The 20,808-nt window shown below is 30.6% G+C and overlaps 1 protein-coding gene across 6 annotated transcripts in view; it reads right to left on the bottom strand.

Annotated features, from left to right (window-relative positions):
* Positions 1 to 5,847: 5,847 nt before the first annotated feature.
* Positions 5,848 to 20,808, bottom strand: part of LOC148283538 (hormone receptor 4-like) — a 253,896-nt gene continuing 238,935 nt past the window's right edge. For 4 of the 6 annotated variants that reach the window (XM_088243664.1, XM_088243666.1, XM_088243665.1 and 1 more), the window contains 2 exons: positions 7,438 to 7,553; positions 5,848 to 6,019 (listed from right to left, as the gene is read on the bottom strand). In XM_088243664.1, coding sequence (XP_088099790.1) covers positions 5,939 to 6,019; positions 7,438 to 7,553 — 197 coding nt within the window. In that variant the 3' untranslated portion in view covers positions 5,848 to 5,938. The remainder of the gene's footprint in view (positions 6,020 to 7,437; positions 7,554 to 20,808) is intronic. The other 2 variants (XM_088243668.1, XM_088243669.1) reach the window with 1 other exon arrangement.

Raw genomic sequence — 20,808 nt, 5'->3', positions numbered from 1 at the left:
TTACTCTTTACATAAAAAATACTTAAGAACCATTTCACTGGCATTTATTTAGCGCAACCTACATTTAGTCAACGAAAATTATACGAACATCTATTCTCGGCCTAATTTTTAGTTAACACATTGTTATTTAAAATATATAAGATATTCATGTATATTTTATATTTCCTTCATTTCGAAATTGAATATAGTAGACATTTTTTCGACTTATTTATATAATTCTATGTACAAACACCATTAGGTCATCGAACAAATCTATAATAGTTATAAGTAATAATATATTATTATTCTCTTAGTAATTAAAATGATCTACAAAAAGTCTTATTTAAATCGGACAATATGTACAAGCAGACAGGTAGGTCCACATAATATAACTATCAACAAAAGTAAAGTGGTAGCTTTATCTTAGGTTAAGAAAAGGCAGTGTGTAATAGAAAATTATAGAGTAAAGTGGATTCAAATATTCTCTTCTTGGATGTGGTAGGACCCACCCGACCCGCTTGTAAATCAACAACTTAAATACTATTAAGAATTTATTAACATTACACATTAACAATTAAAAAGGCATTCCCCTTCAGACTTGAATTTATTTTTGAGAAATTCCGTTTTTCGCTAAATTAGAAAAACGAAACACGATTCTCTCAGTATTTTTATGTCCGTTAAAACATTTGCGTATAACTGAAATTGGTTAAACTGTTACACTCTCATTTGATACCATTCCAAATTCAACATAATTATGTCAAGAATATTGATTGGTATTCATTATCGCCAATCCTCAAAGTTTCTTTTCAATATCTTAAAAACTGTTTTAATAATAAATAAGATAACAACAGTTTTATTTTTAATGAATTTATGTTTTAAACGCAAGCTACAATAATGCAAAATCAATTTTATATTTTAAGACAGTTAAGTACCTACCTTAAAAGAACCCTTCTCTATTTATAGATTGGCGATATAACCAGCTAACCTTTACTCTTGTTCCATAGATAAAAAGCAAAGGCTTTTTTGGTCACCTGTTATGTTGGTACACAATAAAACCGATTTTAAAAATAGTTAAACAGTTGTATAAACAATGTCTTTAAAGATTTTTTTACAAACGATTCAAATATTTGCAATACTTATCCAAACTTTGATCTAAAAATGCTATTTGGGTTATTGAAAGATGTATTATTTGCAAATATGGAAGTATTATTTCTATTATTCAGAGGTAAAATAGATAGACTGTTTATGTTTTGGTATATTTGAAAAACTATTTCAGTTATGAGAAAATCCATGACCACAAAAGAGTCAAAATAATGATGCGAGTTACTAATATAACAAATGATGATGAATTTATAATTAAATGATTATAATATTATTGTTTACATTATCTGAGCATTTTATATTATAACACGAAATGGAATTCACCAATAAGGGGCTAAAAAGAGTTGCCACATGTTTAAATTGTAAAGAATTAAATGCATTTTGAGAAAATATCAAAATTCAATGAGTACTTTTTTTATTAAATGTATTTATACTCTTATGATTGGTTTATTTAAATATTTTAAAAATACAAAATAAGTTTAAACATCAAAATACATTCTTTTACAAAATTAACTAGTCAGAATGTTCAATGCCATTAAAAAAATATTGCCATAGTATCAGTTTTCATGCTTCTTTTATTATGAAAGATATTATGCATTAGTTTAAAAAATAAATAATTTAAAACAAATGAATACAGAAGTTTATTATTCGCAAACCCTTGGTATTGTAATATAAATCCGATAAAAGGTAATGGATCCATTTTTTGCTTTCTTTTATGAATAGCATAACAGAATTAATTTCAAATCGAGAATTTTATAAAGTATTAAAATCTTTTTGCTACATATTGTTTTGACAATTGAATTAATTGTAAAAAAAAACTGCACGTATTATGGAGGATTTTTATACTTTTCTATTGAAATGGATGATTATTTACTGTACAACTATAATTATTAGTAATTGCTACACAAACTCACATAAAATAGTAATGAAAACATATTTGGAGATATCTCAGAAGATGTATTTTAAGTTTTTAAACTAAAAATCGCTTTTAACTTATAAATCTTTTCCTGGCAGAAGTAATCAATATGAAATGATTAAGACTCAATAAATAATGATCATATAAATATCTATAAATACACATACACCAAATAAACATATTTTTCATATTTAAGGCAGCCCCTATGGTGTAATAGCCGAGACGCTTGACTCTAGCACGTAGGTTCCTGATACGATTCCCAGTGAGATCATTAGATTACAAATGTCACTATTCTCAAGCTTTGGCATTCTGGTCTGTAATTTCACCTCTGTAATTTAACCTCTTGGCCTGTTGCGGTGTAAAAAAATCAATAAAAATAATATATTAATAAAAGGTATGATAAATAAGTATAATAATAAGTAGATGTTTTAAAATAGAAATTTAAAGTATGTATAGAAAATTATGGTAATGATAGAGTTATGAAACTATTATAATCGGGTAACCACGTAAATATTTAGAAAAAAAACTTGAATCAAATTATGTCAAAAGTTGATATAATCAAAGGACATGCATGACTATGTAAATGTTTGAAAATAGAAAAAGGCCAAGGCTTGGAAACGTTAGTTGATTGTTAAATTATTTCTTGAATTTGACAGTTGTATGATTAAAAATGAAAGAAAATTAAGGAGACCATATTTAAATGAACAAATAAAATTATGTAAATGTATATAAATATGTTATATAAAAAGACAAAAGAAGAATATGATTTTTGTCAGGTGTCATTTTTAATAGTTTAGTCATTTCATATTGAAACACAACTCTGTGCTTTCCGTAGTACATCAAAATATATTTTTTCTGAACATTAGTTGTATGTATGTATGTATGTATGAAGTACAAGTAAAATTTCAATGATTTTACAATTTATTATTATTATATTATCTTTGTAATCAGGAGTTAGAAAGATAAACAGTAAAATTATGTAGCATTACAAATTAAAATTAAGTTCTTGAAATAAATAATTCAAATTGGATAGAAATTTTAAAAATGTGAATAGTGTTTTCCAAGCAACTTATTTTCTTTTGACTATACATAATAGTACTTGGAGAATTAGTTTGATTTATGTAGAATCATCTGTATGGTAAATTTGTACAGCCTCAAAGAGATCAGTCGTAAATACCAACGCTTAATGTTCAGTAGCCAATAAAAAAAAGGGTTAAATTTTTTTGGTACCTACTTATTCAGTCCAAAAGATATGTAATTGATATAAATTTGGCATGTATTTCGAATACACTACCTTAAAAAAACATAATCAAAATATGCAAGCCGTGACAAAAAGAAATTGTGAAACTGAAATATTTTTTTATTAAAAAAAATATATATTTGCGTTCTCATGGTTTACCCAAATATTTCAATTTTGGGGCCATTTTCAACGAGTTGTAAATAATTCACTATTGAAAAATGGGAATCAAGTTAGGGTAGAGCGGGGTTCGAACCTCGGACATCTAATATGTGATTCTAATATTAAAAGCGGGCTAGGGATAATTTCATAGTAAATGGTTTTCCTAAGCCACACCAATGATGCATAGTGAACCGAATTAAATTGGACTACATAATGATACAACGATCAGTCTTACCCTTTAAGTAAGTACTATTTGGGGTAAAATATCATAATGGCGCTTTTTACAGAATGCACAGAGTTATTGGCCCTCGATAAGATTAAAATATATGTATTTTTTATTCTAGTCAGAGTCGAAAGCGAAGTATTGGCAGTGAATCAACAGACTTAAAGTTATACGATTTATAAAAGTAACAAACGGTACACTAATTTACATAACAAACTACAACAAAATAAAAACAACTCGAAAGAAGATCTGATCTCTTAAACTTTGAACTGGTAGGCGAGAACTTACCTGGTAATAACGACAATAATAAATACTATCGTTATTTATTTACTTACATTACAAAGGTAACTTAGCACTGTTGGTTTGTGGGTCTCATTTAAAACGACGCACAAAATCCTACCTAAAAATGCTTTCTGAATTCTTGTAAACTAATAAAGGTGCAAAGAAATGATTATCAGTTAATCCCTATCAATAATAATAACAACACGATTAAACTAAAATATAACAGTAATATATTATACTTTTCAAAATGCAATTACTATTGTGTTGAACACTATTGGATGTAATTTATTTTCCATTTTACATAAAATGAAAAATAATATATTCACACTATTAATTTACTTAAATATCTTTATTGAAGTAAGGGGATTTCAATACTTTACCCAAAGGTTTTTAAATATACAGGTATTTTAGAAAATAATTAACAAACAGTTATCATGTTTCTGTTTTAAAGTACTTTGATAACTAAATTGATCATATGATAGTATTTAAAAATCTTTTACGTTATTTATGTTATATTATGATTTAAATAATGATTTACAAGTTGATAAAAGCTAGACACAGCTTAAAAATGCAGTAATTTGAAACAGAAGGTTATTGAATTTGAGAAAAAGGTTTTGATTTGCGAGCTCTATGGTTTAAGGATAGTAAGAAGAATTTTCTACGTGGCAATTGTCACTGGTTTTCAAAATTAGAGCGCAAAAATGGGAACCTTGTCAATAGAATTCATAGAAAATTAAATTTAATTAAAAAAGAGGTGTTGTAGTAGTTTTTTTAAAGTTTGTAATATTTAGGAAGGTCATCAACTTGTAATTGAATGATGATAGATATAGAAATGCAAAAGTCAGTTATGTTTATTATAGAAAAATAAATGTCCAATAATTATTCATAACGGTAACTCCGTATATTACATACATACACTTAACAAGAATACAAAACTGACAAATTTTTACACAACGCAGACCACTTTATACAGTAATACCTAATAAATGTTTTCTTCCAATTAAGTTAAAAATATCACATGTTTATTTATCTATACATAATATAATTATTTACACTTGGTGCAACATTATCCTCGAGTCAAGCAACACTGGTCCATTATAACGTTCAGTCACTTTGTATGTACATTATATTTCACGCAGCCTCTTCATATATTCGTTTTCTTCCGGAATTGACATTTTATTTCCGATAATAAATGAATTGCGATAAGTGTTCCTCTCGAAACCCCGTATACGTAACAGTCTTAATATTATACATCCTGAATCAAACGAAAAACAGGAATTAACAACCATTTTCTTGATTTTCTACCCTGGCGACAAAGAACTAGAAGTATTTGAAAACAGAGTGCTTAGATAAATAATCAGATCTTATTACTGCACTCCATTTTATTTTCTAAATTCAAAAAATATTTCTGTTTTCTTGTCTGTTGCTTTTCAATCCATTTTGGTTGTTTTCACTCTAAAATACATTTGTACTAGAAGGTGTTTAGAGTTTTTAGATCTGTAAATCTTCAGTCGTTAAAACTCTGAATATAAAAATTATAATCTCAGAGATATAAATATTAAACAAGACTAAATTCCTCTTGTTCATAAATCAGGTAAAATACTTTATATATCTTTATAATCCATCCTCAATATGAAAATACAATTTAAATATACCAAAATAAATTGGTAAAAGCATTTGTTTTGAATCCATAGATGTTGCGCAATACCTATGACCTTTTAAATTTTACGAAACAATACAATTCAGTCATCTTTTCAATGAAACATTGTTTCCATCATCCATTTATGTAACAAATATAATCTTATTATTACAAAATATATTTTAAATTTAAAATTATTTTTCCATAGAAGCTCTCTTGTCAAATCTTCGTGTTGCCAGTCCGAAAAATAATTCCGTTCACAGTCTTAACATAGGGGCTGGTTGTTACTCTTTATTAAATTATAAACCTTTTTCTTAGTTTTCTCTCGATGGTTTATTGGGGTTTCGGAGAGGAACACGCGAGTGGCTAAGTTGGTGTGTCGCCACAGGTGGCTAGCCACTACCTAACCTCGGCCGAATTTAGTACGAAGGGCACGTAGAACATCTTGCTCTCCAACAATAGTGCTGCTGCTGCTTGGATCTGAAAGGAAATTCAAATGTTGTAGATTTATACAAATAACACAAGCATTACAAAGGTATTCTTTACCTTGGAAAGTTGAGTAAGATGTCCTATCACAATGTTAACGAAGCTCAAGAGAAAAAATACATGCAAATAAAGTTATCATAATAAATAACTTTTATATTGAAACCTAAACTAATATTAGTCGCATACTTTTAGAGTTCAAATTTTAGAGCAGCTAAATGGAACAATTTATCATCTTTATAACATACCTACCCTCCACTCAATATTACAATTTATTTTTAAATTGTATATTATTTTATAAGGGTCACTAAATTTTTTTGTCACAGTACTGCGTGGAACGTATCCTTAGTCTAAAAAAGGTTTCGTTGTATTTTGTAGTCAAACTCAGTAAAATATAAACCCTGTAACTTTTAAAGATCCTTCAGACCAAAAAAATAAAAATTTGTGTTATATCATTTTGAATTATTTTTTGTTAGAGATTTTGTAAAAATATTTAATGTTGCAATGTTGCAAAAGCAATGAAACTGGTTACCGGTTATTAAAAAAATGTGGATGTAAGTTTCCCACTCATAATCTTTGAAGTGGGTGTCAGTGCTACATTAGCTCCTGACGTCACCGCGACCTGTAAAGATCTAATGGATCCCCGCTAATTAGCTCTAGCCCTCCAAGCTCAAGTCTTTAAAGAGCCTGTCTACTGTGCGGAAGGCGGGAGTTCTCATTTTGCTAAATGTCTCCCTCCAAGCCTAGATTCTTAAAGTAACAAACTATTAGGTAGGGGGCGAGCTCTTTAACATCCTTAGGTTCAACTAGTGGTCCCCCGAGGATGCAGCTTCTTTTATGATATAAAGCATCACATTCAGGTATAATGTGTATAGGTGTTTCCTCATCTACACTGCAGAACCTACATCTAGAAGTTTCAGAAAGGTTCATTCTAGCAAGGTGTTTGTTTAATCTGCAGTGCCATGTAAGGGCTTTTGTGATTTAAGTCAAATATCAGAAAGCGATGAAACCGGTTGCTGGTTATTCAAAATTTGCATATTTAAGTATTAGTCTTCTTTCTAAAAAATATAGATTGTCTTATTAAACTTTTAGTACCTACCTATTGAATTTAAAAGTTTATAATAAATGTTTTTATATATAATTTTCTGTAATATACTATTGATTTATTTATTCTTTTAAAAAAATTACATTATCCTGGCTAAATATAGTACAAACCTCTTTCCAAGCCAGAAAAGGAGTTCATTCTAATTTATAATAGTTTTTTTTAGGTTAAGTAAAAAAACACTACATTATACAAACAATGACATTCACATTGTAATAGGAATCATTGGAGTCTATGGTTTTGTTTATTTTATACATATAAAAACAGGGCTTGTTGGATAATGTAAAATATTCATACATTGATCTTTACTTACCTCGGGTATTCTAGCGAAGAGATCATGCAATCTCGCAGGGTGATGCGGGGCTGTGTGCTGGAGGAAACTCCGTAACGCTTGCACGTAGCGATCCTGGATTCCCTCTAGCTCTTCTTCTGAAACAAAACAAAATTTATATAGACAGGCATTAATTACAACAAAAAAAAACAGATATTAGCAGGAGCCAACGCCAATACATACATTCTTGGTTGGGTAGAAATATAACTACCATACAAATGTTTTTGTTATAAAATACGAGTATACTATATTAGATTTTCACGTAAATAAAACAAACCAATATATATATAAATAATTCCTAAAAGTTCTAGACAACAATTTTTCTTTTTTTTTACTATTTAGTATTGTTCAAAATTATTTAAACTTCTTTATTAGTGTTTTTTTTTTCCTTTTTCGTTTATTTTCTTGATTATATTTATAAGTACAAAATATTTCTCTTTATCATTTTTTCAACATCATTTTATATTTTTATACATAAATATATACTACTTACCCAAGTATTAGTTTAAAATAATAATACATAAATTTTTTTAACAAATTAAAAAAGGGATGGAGAATACACTAGAAAGGGAATATGGAAGTCTAGGTATTTACAGGGCTTATGCCCTGTCATTGGCAGGTTTATTTATTCATTTTATTTATAAATTTATTGCAAAAAAATAATATACATACTTAATAGCAGGTAATCTATATAAAACCAATTAATGTAAAATGAAAACAGAGTGTTCTCTGTTTATGATAGTCTCCATCTAACATGGCACAGCCTGTTCTAAGATGGAGATTTTTTATCTTTAGAGCGTAAGTAGTCCTATACTATTAAAACAATAACATAAAAAAGAAAAACTTAAACTACTTAATTATAAATGCCTAGCTAATCAAATGTAAGAAATTAAAAATCATTATTATACAAATATAAAGTATATATATTTGCCAAGAATACATGTTACTTCAACATAAATAATTTTTGGCCCAATAATTGGGAGGCCCAATTACAGTGGTGAATTACATTACAGAACAACCAGGCTTGAGAAAAATCACATTTTTAAATTTTTGTGTTCTCACCGGGAATCGAACCCGGAACCTTCCGTGCGTGAGTCAAGCGTCTTGACCACTACACGACGGAGGCCGCCAGCATTAATATAGTATAATATATAATGAAACAAATTTAAAGCAAATGAAATACATAAAAATATAAATAATTTGTGTACCAATTATATAAAGTACTACGTTTAAGTGGCCACTTTACACACCGTGTAACAAAATACCGTTTAATTCTAGTATGTAAGTGAAATAAATCAGTTAGATGAATCTCTTCACAACAATAAAGGTTTTAGCTCTTTATCTTCACTAAAATCAACAAATGAAAGAATTGAAGAAATATGGATGTTCAAACATAGGCAAAATGGTGAGCGTTACACGGTGTGTAAAGTGGCCACTTAAACCAGCCAATGACAGGTCATAAGTCCTGTAAATACCTAGACTTCCATATTCCTTTTTCTAGGGTATTCTCCATCCCTGTTGTAATTTGTTAATCTTAATGATTCCGGAGGGGGTGAAATCCAGTCTTTGGTCTACAAACATTTGGACAAACTGAAATATTGTAATATATTTTTTTATATTTTTTTATGTGTTTTATTCAAAATTGTTTTTGTACTGGCTCAAAGTATTTCTAATGCCAAATTATTATTTTTACAATAACTTTATAACTAGTAATAATTTTTTATATTGTTTATCTTTTTTAGGCTTTCTTAATTTGTAAATTAATAATATTGTTTTTAATGCTCTGTATTACTTATAATTATACTTACATCTATGTATATTTAACTGTATTTGTAACTAACATTTTTAAGGCATCAAGTGCCGTTTATTTCGATAAATACATTAAAAAAAGTAAAAGAAAAATGACTTAATTAATCATGGAACCTAAACATAATAAATTATTTTTCAATTTACTTCCCTAAATTATATACTCGTACCTTATAATGGACCTATGTGAATAAACAAATGAACTTAGGAAAGTATTGAAATTAATAATAGTTATTGTTTGAGAAAATGAAAAGCAAAAGGCTTCTGCAATTTGCTTTACCGACGTCAAACTAATTTCCGCTATCGGCGTACAGATGTCGCTGGCGCCTGCTGTTGTAAGCTTTCCCGCGCGGCGTTACCAACAATACGACTGCGACGCGCGACGTGCCGTAACGGCGCTGAGGCATTTCAATGCCCGCGCACGTAGGTAGTCAGAATACCCACAACATAATATTATATTATTATATCGTACGTATTATTGGCGCTCGCTCAGTGGGTCAAACTCGCGGAGCAACGACCGCCGTCAGCCGTTGACCTCGCGGCGCACAACAGATCGTAGTGTAGTTATAAGTTATACATTATACACGCTCGCGAGCGGACAGGGTTGTCACAATGTGCGAGTTACGTCACCGCTGGCGGAAAAGTATTGTATATTGATTGATTGCTATACTCGTGTCCGTTACCCGCAAGTGAATGCTATCTGTATTAAAGCCCTTAAGAGGAGAGGCGGTATCTGGCAATTTTTATGAATAAGTAATTAAATACTCAGGACTAACAATAGACAGACAATTCGCATGGACGATTCATATTGTGGCTACCTACTGTATTGTATAGGACTCGTCGCACATTATTCATTCGATGTATCAGTTAAATTTTAAAATAAAATGCTTTTTTTTTTCAGAATACGGTTTTGAAATTTAACATACTTTAAAAAAAAAAAACAATTTATGTAATTTCGTCATTTGAATTTTAACAAAAAGGTTTCTAACTTTTTACTTAGCTCTTTATTGTACCATTTTTAATACAATTTACAAGTTTTAAACAATTATTTTTTTCATACTTACGCACCCTCTCCCTCATTCATTCACGCATACACACATTCACATACACATGAATACAAACGTCACACAAATACAATTACTAAACTTCCTTTCTTATATATTATGTGTCATTATATTTACAGTGGATTTTTTTAATTGGCTTTAGCATTGTTAAGATTTTTCTAATTATTTTGTTTATGTAATAGCTGTAAAAATCCCAAATAAAATGAAATAAATATCAACAATTTAATTAGGAAAGTGGGGACATTATCGAATCTTTTTTTTAAATCAAAAACTTTGTTCCAAAAACAGAAAAAATCTTATATACGAACCCTATGTAAAGACTAAAATATATTATATGCAACTTCTATGGGGAACTACAAAGACAGCAAAATAAAATATTAAAGTTAGTATATGACCTTCCCTTTCTAACAACAACTAAAGAACTTTTCAAACAAACTGAGCAATTACATGTAACTGAACTTTTTAAACTAGAATCCTTATAATGTATTCATACATTAGCCACTGATGTAATTGTAGACGAAGAACGAAAACTTGAAAAAAATTGTAGTAAACATGGACACAATACGAGAACATCAGAAAAATATAATATACAACCTTCTAAAACGAGACAAGGACAGTCGAGACTAATAAACCGGGGACTAAAATTATACAATAAACTACCAGACAAAACTAAACAAAAGACTCAGACAACATAAATGTAAACAAAAGATGTTAAAAATATTATCATTGATGATTGTGAATCAAAAATTACAAATATTTTGTTAATGTATGTAATCCGTAAGGTGTAATAAGTTTATGAATGAAATTAAAAATAAAAAAGTATTTGAAAATTGTATTCCTGTTGCCCTCTCGCAAATACCTTCCCGATACTGTGCGAAAAAGACAACTGCGCGTTTGACTGATTATGCCTAACTAAATTCCACGTTTCTTAGTCCCGTTTTCCGCACTCCAAAACTGAACCGATTTTTTAGTTTTTTTCTTAAGAAAGAGTATCAGACTGAAATTTTCTGTGTCAGTACCTTTTGCGTTTTCATATTTTTAAACCGTACGTCCAAAAGCAACAGATATAACTTAGCGCTTTTAAGGATTTTTTGGTGGTTCTAGTTCCCGTGATAAACAATTCATAAAAAAAAAAAAATTATAGGGAAACCCCAATTACACGTGTACAAAAATCATTACTCTAGTGCCATAATACAGAGAGAAAATACGGGAATACGTGTATGAAGAATAGTCAGACCGCGTTTCCTCTTAATAGTAAAAGATCATAACTTTTTTAGCGGCAAATCAAAGCGTTGTATTTTTACATCTGATAAATAATCGAGCGAAAAATTCGCGACAATTCAAACCGGGACTTTCTAATATCTACATAATATTATATCGCTATTGCAGGGTTCACTTTTCCAAAACTGATAAAAAAATTATCATCATCACCATTACCCTATTTGTACGTACCGGTGCATAGGGTAATACATTGGTACTCTTGCAGCGAATCTAGATCATTTTCGTTACATGGAAGGTAAGGTTATCAGTCTTGCGCTTCGGGCGCCAGTCCAAGAACAATGAAATACTGCTGTATAGAGCCACCTTTGAGGCAAACATTTCACGTCCATACTGCCATGAATCAAACCCGGGGCCTCAGGAATGGTAGACAAAAGGGCTAACTACTACGCAATGAGGCAGACTAATCTCTACTCAATTTCTAATATCAGAACTTTTACTCGAAAGTAGCCATCGATTTTAAAACACTCGTCTAGTTCTATTTCCTACATTCAACTGTATTCTCAATCCGCCTGGACACAGTAAAGCCAAATTTACACAATTGAAATTTGTCACTAACTAAATTTCATTCGTACAGCAAAAGAAACATACTTTTGAATCTGCAATTAAATGGAATTTTGGATACATGTAATGGTGGACATTGCATTTTTTGCTATTAATTTTGTTTATTTTTATAACTCCGTCTAACTATTTCAATAAGTCTTAGAATCTCAAGGCTTTAATTCTTTTTAGGACACCCAGAACAAAGTGGTACATGTGTAAATATACCACTAGAATTGAAGTATTTATTTACTAATATGTATATCGTTGTTCACGCCAGCTGGTGCAGGGTTCTCGCTTCGACGGTCTCGCCAATCTCGGGTGACATGCGAACGAGGAAAAAGACACACAGTTCCTTCAAAATATTATTTATTTTCTAATTCCGCAATGTCACATAAATCATAATTGAAAATAGTCTGAAAAAGTTGAGCCGGTACATAGTCATTAAACAAACAAATCAGCTCAAATAAAACCACAGGGCAATCACACCCTCACACTCGCAACTCGTAACACTCGAGGATGCGTACAAGCCTCGCCTGTCACTTAGGACCTTCCGTCATCGTCTCTAGAGGCTCACTATTGAATGTCACAGAAATAATCATTATTGTAACTGTTCTAAAAGATAACCGCAGTTTCTTTAAATGATTACATAGGTACACATTTACCTAATACACATAACACTAGAGGATGCGTACACTACTCGCCTGCTACGGTCTGACTTTCCGCCAGCAATTCTACAAGCGCACTTGCAGACTTTAAGAAGAAGACTAAAGCTTGTTCCTCTCTCACAAGCTTTTCAAAACCTATTTCAATTGCATTCTACAAAAAATACTGATATTTTACTGCCAAACAAAATATTTCTAAGACTTTCTTTTCAAACAATTGCAAGATTTCTCTTCCTCAATAAATTAAATTATATGTGACATCCTGGACACAAAACAATAAACTAAACTAGGATCTTAACACTTAAGTATAGGACAAATGCCCGGTTCTTTAAAATATTACATAAAAACAAACAAGGGTACAAAGTATACACAGAAAAATAAATATCTCAACTTCAGTAGACGACATTTAAAAGGGCATAAAACAATAATTCACGATATACGACACTTTTGAAATAAATGAACACGTTGCAAAACCGAACAATAACATCTGAAATTGCTAGTCGGTATACAAAATTAACCAATAAAGCGTTCTTTGTAAAGTATTATTTTAACCCGCCAAATCTTCGGAACGAAGTTAGTAATTTAAATGCGTTCTGTAAAGAATTATTTAATAAACGAAATATTGCTCCATTTAGTTTTGGCCCCAACAATCGTATTAATAATAAGTCTTATTTCACAAGAGTAGCTTAATAACGTCTGGTGGGTAAATTTTTCACACAGATTTTGCAAATGCAATATGTTTATTTTCTTAAAAAATAACTTATTTGATTAAGTTTGCAAGATTTAAATCGATACAAAATATGTGTCCTATAAATTGTGAATTATGACTATCTTGCACTATTAGAGCAACAGGATTATACTATAGTTGTATAAAAAAAAGAATAACATATGTTGTTTAAACCGATTATTGTAAATTTTTCGTTTTGATTAATTAAACTTTTTATAATTACAAATTGTTACATAATGTTATAAATTATTTTTCTAACATAGGAGTTTCCGCATAGAATATGAATTAAGCGTGTGTAATTCAATATCGATGAATAAATGCAGTGACGAAATAAAAAGAATACAATGCATTTCATAAATGCAGAAAATGTCTATAAATTTGAATAATATAATATTTTTTCATCCGATACACGTATGGACGTTCTCTATTTCGCAAGGAGGAAACATTGTGAATAGTTTAGAACGAGCATTGTTAGATATATTTCTTCGAGAATTGCGAAATCGTTCGATATTCATTCCGTTCTTGCGGTGAAAGGTACACCACTTTAATAAAGGATGCAATTTATAATGGGTATTAATTCGCCATCGTGGTCGTGGGCGCGGATAGCATCATTATTTATAGACTATCCGTTCGACCGGGAAAATGTTTTATAAAAACATAAAATTAATACAGAAAAAAACTTATTTTTTAAAATTAATATTAGTGCACAATTTATTGATATAAGTATTTATAAAACTGAACAATGAGTTCTGTCTAGAATTGTTAAAAATACTTACCAACATAAAATTAAGAATAGTCCAGAAACCGCATGCATACGCACATCAAACAGAAGGCGACTCAACTACTCATAAATTAGTAGGTTTACGTTTTGCCCCATTAGTTTCTTTGTAGACGTCGCTCAGTACGCAACTCCTGATTTGAATTCAACTATGCCGTGTTGTGTCCTTTTAAAGTGTAGAAATACTGCTAGGATCTTAAAGAAACAGGATGCAATCACATTTCACGTGTAGTTGGCAAATGAATGTGTAAGTAGCAAATGAATTACTTGAAAATTGAATTATTTTTCCACCTCTCAGATTGTCGAAGAAACAAAATGGAAATTTCGTTAGTGTTGCCAGGGTAGAATTTTTCAAAAATTCCACATAGCACATCAAAACAAAAATTCCACATAGCACATCAATGAAGAAAAAACGAACAATGACAAACATTTGATATACATAAAATAACATCCTTAAATTATTGAAAAAAAAACATGAAATACTTAAGGTGAAAACGACTTCACATTTCAAACAAACGTTTCATGTCTAAATTGCCGGGAATCGGACTCAGGATTTCACGCATTTACCACTAAACCACAAGGCGGAAAAAATGTTAGTTAAGCATTTTACAATTACACAGTTCTGATATTAAAAAAACATATTTCCAATGGTTCAAACAATTATTGCACATCTATTTAAAGGCAATATGCATATCTTCTTACGTTGGTTTATACCAGTGATTCCCAAAGTGGTCTATATCGACCCCCAGGGGTCTATGACAACCTGCAAGGGGTCTACGTCTAAAAAAAAAAAAAATTGGGGGTCCAAGAAATGAAAATGGGGGTTCACGATAGTAAATCTCAACATACACTGATATCTTATAATATAAAGACACGTACATTATTTATAAAAGTACCTATGAAGTAAAAAAAATATCATATACGTTTATAAAATTGTGTAAGCTGAGGATGTAGGCAATATAGTATTGGTTGGTTGGAAGAAATTGCCATTGGACAATAAGCCCGCCATAGAACAAATAACATTATGTGCAAAAAGTTAAATAAATATATACGAGTACATACACCTGAATACTTACTCTCATACAAATATACACAAACACATCCTCTTATACACATATATACATATACGTACGCACAAATTTAAGAATGGCTGTTAATGGCTGGTTTAAGTGGCCACATTACACACTGTGTAACATTCACCATTCTGCCTATATTTGAACATCTATATTCCTTCAATTCTTTCATCTGTTGATGTTTGTGAAGTTAAAGAGCTGAAACCTTTATTTATGCGGGTGAGATTCATCTAATTGAATTATTTCACCTACATACTAGGCAACGCCTGAAAATATTATTTTTTCAATTTCTATACTTCTTCATGGACCAGGTAATTTATCAACAATATTAACCTGTAGATGCCTAGACTTCTATATTACCTTCTCTTGAATGTTCTTCATCTCTGTTGTAAAATGTTAATATAAACAGCTCCCCAGGGAGTTGAATCCAGTCCTTGTCTTTTGGACAATTTTGGACAAATTTGGACAATCTCAAAATATTGTTGTTATCTTTATTATGTAAATTAATCATTGTTGACGGTATTTTTCTATAAAATAAACACACGAAAATAAAATCTGATGTTTACTATAAATATGAACGTAGAACTGTTAGTTTCCCAAATAAAATAAAATAAAATAAAATCTTTTCATTTTATCCATTGAGATAACATGGTGCTTTTGGATTTAAAAATGAACACTGATAAGAAGCAGTATTATGACATTTTGACAGTTGTATTTTTTGCACAAACCACCAAATTCGCACATCGCATCTGAGGTCTAGAGAAAAGCTACCCGAAGTTCTCTGTATTTTTAGTTTAAAAAAAGCAAAATTTCTTCAATTACGGGTGGCAACCCTGCTCATAATGAACAGCCACACATATGTAGATTGTCACCACCACGCTCGTACGTCGCACATGCACCGCGGTTCATTTGCACTTAACTATCTATGAAGACCGGCTTACACTAACTTACTATTTAAACAATAATTATCTAATTAATATCAAATAACTCAAGAAACCAAACGGCAAACGTACTTACAAGAAAATACATTTTTTTTTAATTTAAATTTCATTGATAAACCCTTACGGATTACATACATTTAACAAAATATTTTCACTTTTAAAATTCACATTCTACTGTTAATAATAATATTTTTAACGTCTTTTGTAAAAGTTGCCTGAGTCTTTTGTTTAGTTTTGTCTGGTAGTTTATTGTATAATTTCAGTCCATAGTTTATTAGTCTCGATTGTCCTTTTCTCGTTTTAAAGATTGTATATGATATTTTTCTGATATTCTCGTATTGGGTTCATGTTTACTACAGTTTTTTTTCAGTTTTAATTCTTCATTTTTAAATTTATTTCAACAGAGAGGGAAAAATTTTTGAGAAGGGAATATGGAAGTCTAGGCATTTACAGGGCTTATGACCTGCCATTGGCTGGTTTAAGTGGCCACTTTACACACTGTGTAACATTCACCATTCTGCCCAAGTTTGAACATCCACATTTCCTCAACTCTTCCATCTGTTGACTTTTGTGAAGTAAAAGAGCTGAAACCTTTATCACGTGGGTGAGATTCATCCGGCTGAACCAAATCACCTACTAGGCAACGCCTGAAAACAATTTTTCAATTTTTATACTTCTTCTTTTACCAGGTAGTAATTCAACAATGTTTGATTATGTCCAAATGCTTGCAGACTGGCTGGATTTCCTCCCTAGGGAGTTGTTCATATAAACAACTCCCTAGGGAGGAAATCCAGCCAGTCTGCAAGCATTTGGACATAATCAAACATTGTTTTAATTCTTCGTCTACAACTACATTAGTGGTTAATTTATGAATAAATTTACAAGATTCTAGTTTAAAGAGTTCAGTTATATTTAATTGTTTAGTTTGTTCAAAAAGTTATTTAGTTGCTGTTAGATAGGGTAGGTCATATACTAACTTTAATATTTTATTTTGCTGTCTTCGTAGTCTGTTTATGTCATTTTGATTTCCTGTTCCCCATAGTAGTTGCAAGTTTTATATAACTAAAATATAATCACTTTTGGACCGGCAGATTACGCCTCTTAAAATTTAGACCAAACTTTGGTACATAGATTCTCGTATTAAGACTCAGTGTTAAAGTAAAATTTGTTAAAATAATTTGAAGACAATAAATTAAACAAAAAAACCGCGCAAGAAAAATCTTAAATTTTTGTAAGTATTTTAAATTACGTGCAATTTGTGGTATTTTTCTTTTTTTCCACGTGAAATCATACCTTCAATAATCCTTTAAAAATGTATATATTTTAGTTCATACCCTTTTCTAAGGATTTTTTTGTTGTAAATATTTTAATTCTACAGTATATTTTAAAATATACTTGTAGTAAATGGGGTGAGATTAGGACGGGGATGCATTTAGAGAGGATAAATAGAATGGAGAGTTCAAAAATACGTATACAGATTAAGCATTATAGTACCTAATTATCAGCCACATACTTTTTTTACTATTCATTGTAATCCTGCGTTTTCCAAATATAAGGTCTTATTTTTGGTTAAATAATAATGTAAATGCGATGAAGCTTTAGACTTCTTAGAAGCTTGTTCTAATAATAATAATAAAAAACATTTCGGTATGCAATGCCACGTGTTTTTTAGCGTCGTTCCATGAAAATTCCGCGAAACGTCAAGACGAAAAATGAACCAGTCAAGTACTTAAAATAAATTTTGCCAAATTAATATTTTCTCGGTGATGTACATACATAAACTCCGCGGTAAAATTACAAAAACAGAATAAAGTTTCCATCAATGTACAAAATTATATAAATTCAAACACGCTTAAAAAAATGACCCATTCACACTTTGATCCATTTAGTTTTGAACATCAATAGGGAAATATCACGTGCTACGAATACGGATAAAAATATATAAGATGGATTTAGGTTAATTGATTGTATTTTCAAAATCAATATGAATATTGTGGAGAAATGTTTTCATGTATAACTTTAAAAAAGAAAAAAAAAATATGTCACTATGTTTGGCATTGATAGTTGTGACATCAATATTCCTCACGATGTTATATATAATTTTGAATGGTTTGGAACAGATTGAAAATTAACACGAATCGTGACGTATTAGGGGCGTGGCGAATGCAATGACCGTTTTTGCGGCAATTCAAAATTACAAATTAAAAAATATTTTTATGCTATTTTTTTACTGGACAGTATTTCAGACCTTTTTTACGTTGTATTTCCCTTCCCTATGTGAAGATTTAAAAAAAGGTTAAATTATTTTTTTCAGATTAAAATTTATTGCAACAGAGAGGGAAAACATTATTGACGAGGGAATGTGGAAGTCTAGGTATTTACATGGCTTATCATGCTCAGAGCGTGTGTAAAGCGGCCACTTAAACCAGCCAAGAAGTTATTCTCAACAAGTTTGAAGAATATTTTTATTTACAGTATTCGATAAATTGATTCAGGGTCTATGTCTAAGTTTTTAATAATGAAAGTGGGGCGTAGGTATTTTTTTTTCCACCAAAACAGGCCAGGACTCCCAATCATAGTGGTGAATGACGGCACAGAACGCCCTGGCTTGAGAAAAATCACATGATTATTTTTGTGTCCTCACCGGGAATCGAACCCGGAGCCTTCCGTGCGTGAGTCAAGTGTCTAAACTACTACACCACGGAGACTACCGAGAATAAATTATTATAAGACTATCACATTAAGCTTGAAAATAAATCAATATATTATCATGTATTGTATCAGGATTTATTTATTTATTTATTAACGGACATTGTCCATGTATACAATTTATAAGGTTTAAATATTACAATAAAAAAATAGTTTAAAACATTGAAAAAAAAGAAAGAAGCATTGACAAACATAAGGGACATTGAGACAAGATCTGGACTATTTAGGATTTTTTAATTTATCCGCGCGTGACGTCACTGGTTCTCTCCGGTGAGTTGTCTTCCCGAAAAGCAGAAACATCACAACAGTCTATCGTTGATTTATTTAGAGGAACTTGTGACGTCATTTAAATTAGTTTTTTTCATACATTTTGGAGAAACTGGCAGTACAATTAAATGCTCTAAATTTTACCGCGACTAAGAAAACATTTTTAAATCCAATTTACCGTTGCACCGAACCTTTCCATTAAGGTGTTGGAAAATATTGAAATGCTTTATTGAGGTTAATATATTGTCCTTATTATTGCGGGATAATTTATCATTTAATTATTGCATTTGGTATGTTAGGAGAGAATACGTGTTATTTTATAATTATTTCAAGTAGGTACATATATATTACTTATAATATGTACATATTATCTGTACCTCAGAGGCAGACGGATGCAAATTCAAAAGTCAAACGTTCAACCAAAGCTTAAATAATCTACTTTCTCTAAGTGATTTCTAATTATTTATAGCATTCATTTGTATTTTCAGTATCTTAACATTTTGAGCACCGGCCGAATAAACATAGAATTAACCCTGTGCCCGGCCCATTTTTGTGAAATTTCATGCTTTGTGAAGGGTTTCTTAAAAGTGTCATAATTATGAAAATACTGAGTTAAATCAATTGAAACTTCTCATATTTTTTTTAAATAATTAAATACGTCATTTTCGTATGATAGTTTTGCCAACATTGGCCTTTATGGAGAACCACATTGCGCATTGCAATATTCGCACATATACAGGGCCTTACTCCTTTTTTTGTGCTTTGCATCCCGGAGTTGTGTAAACACGTAATTATAATATAAATGCGTTGTATTCCGGACCCGTGTTTTCACGTGCGTTTCTTCAAAATCAATGGACGTGATCATAAACTGGATACAAATATCGAAATGTCATTTCATCAAAACCTGGATTTGCGTCCGTCTGCCTCTGCGGTACGGTTATTATGCCTAGTTTCCATGCTTAAAGCACATATGAATGTGGAACAATTTTGACATCTGAATCAATAATATAGTTTTGTACAGTGATTTATTTATTTGATTTTGATTTATTTATTTACGGTTCAATGAACCTTTTACAAAATTATAAAAACAGTAATGAAATTTCAACAAAACATTACATATGAAAAAAAACATCAAAGGGCATGCGTAAGTAAAAAGTATCAATAAAATATAAATATATCATCTGTAAAAATACATAGCTGTCTTGAGATTCTTACTTGACTCGGGCTAAAACTTGACAAAGAGTCAGTTGAAACGAAATTCTGCCTATAAAACGCCTGCATAAAACCTATTCTCTGTGGATGCGATCGTGGCACCTCATTAGGGCCTAAAACAGCAAAATACTGAGTTTTGACAACAGGTGACTAGAATCTTGGGTGTGCGGCGGTTCGACGTTGTGGGGAATGAAGGAGTAAGAGAACGGGCATAACGCGGAGGTGATAAGGTTGGCTGGGCCATATACCGCATATGCCTCCCGAGAGCCTTAACCACGCTTGCCTACTTTACA

Source organism: Micrasema longulum, unplaced genomic scaffold (genome assembly GCF_059751315.1).
Source record: "Micrasema longulum isolate JH-2025_06_02 unplaced genomic scaffold, ASM5975131v1 h1tg000224l, whole genome shotgun sequence".
Classification (NCBI taxonomy): domain Eukaryota; kingdom Metazoa; phylum Arthropoda; class Insecta; order Trichoptera; family Brachycentridae; genus Micrasema; species Micrasema longulum.
Note: the sequence above shows the minus strand (reverse complement) of the source record. Positions and strands in the feature narration are given on the sequence as shown.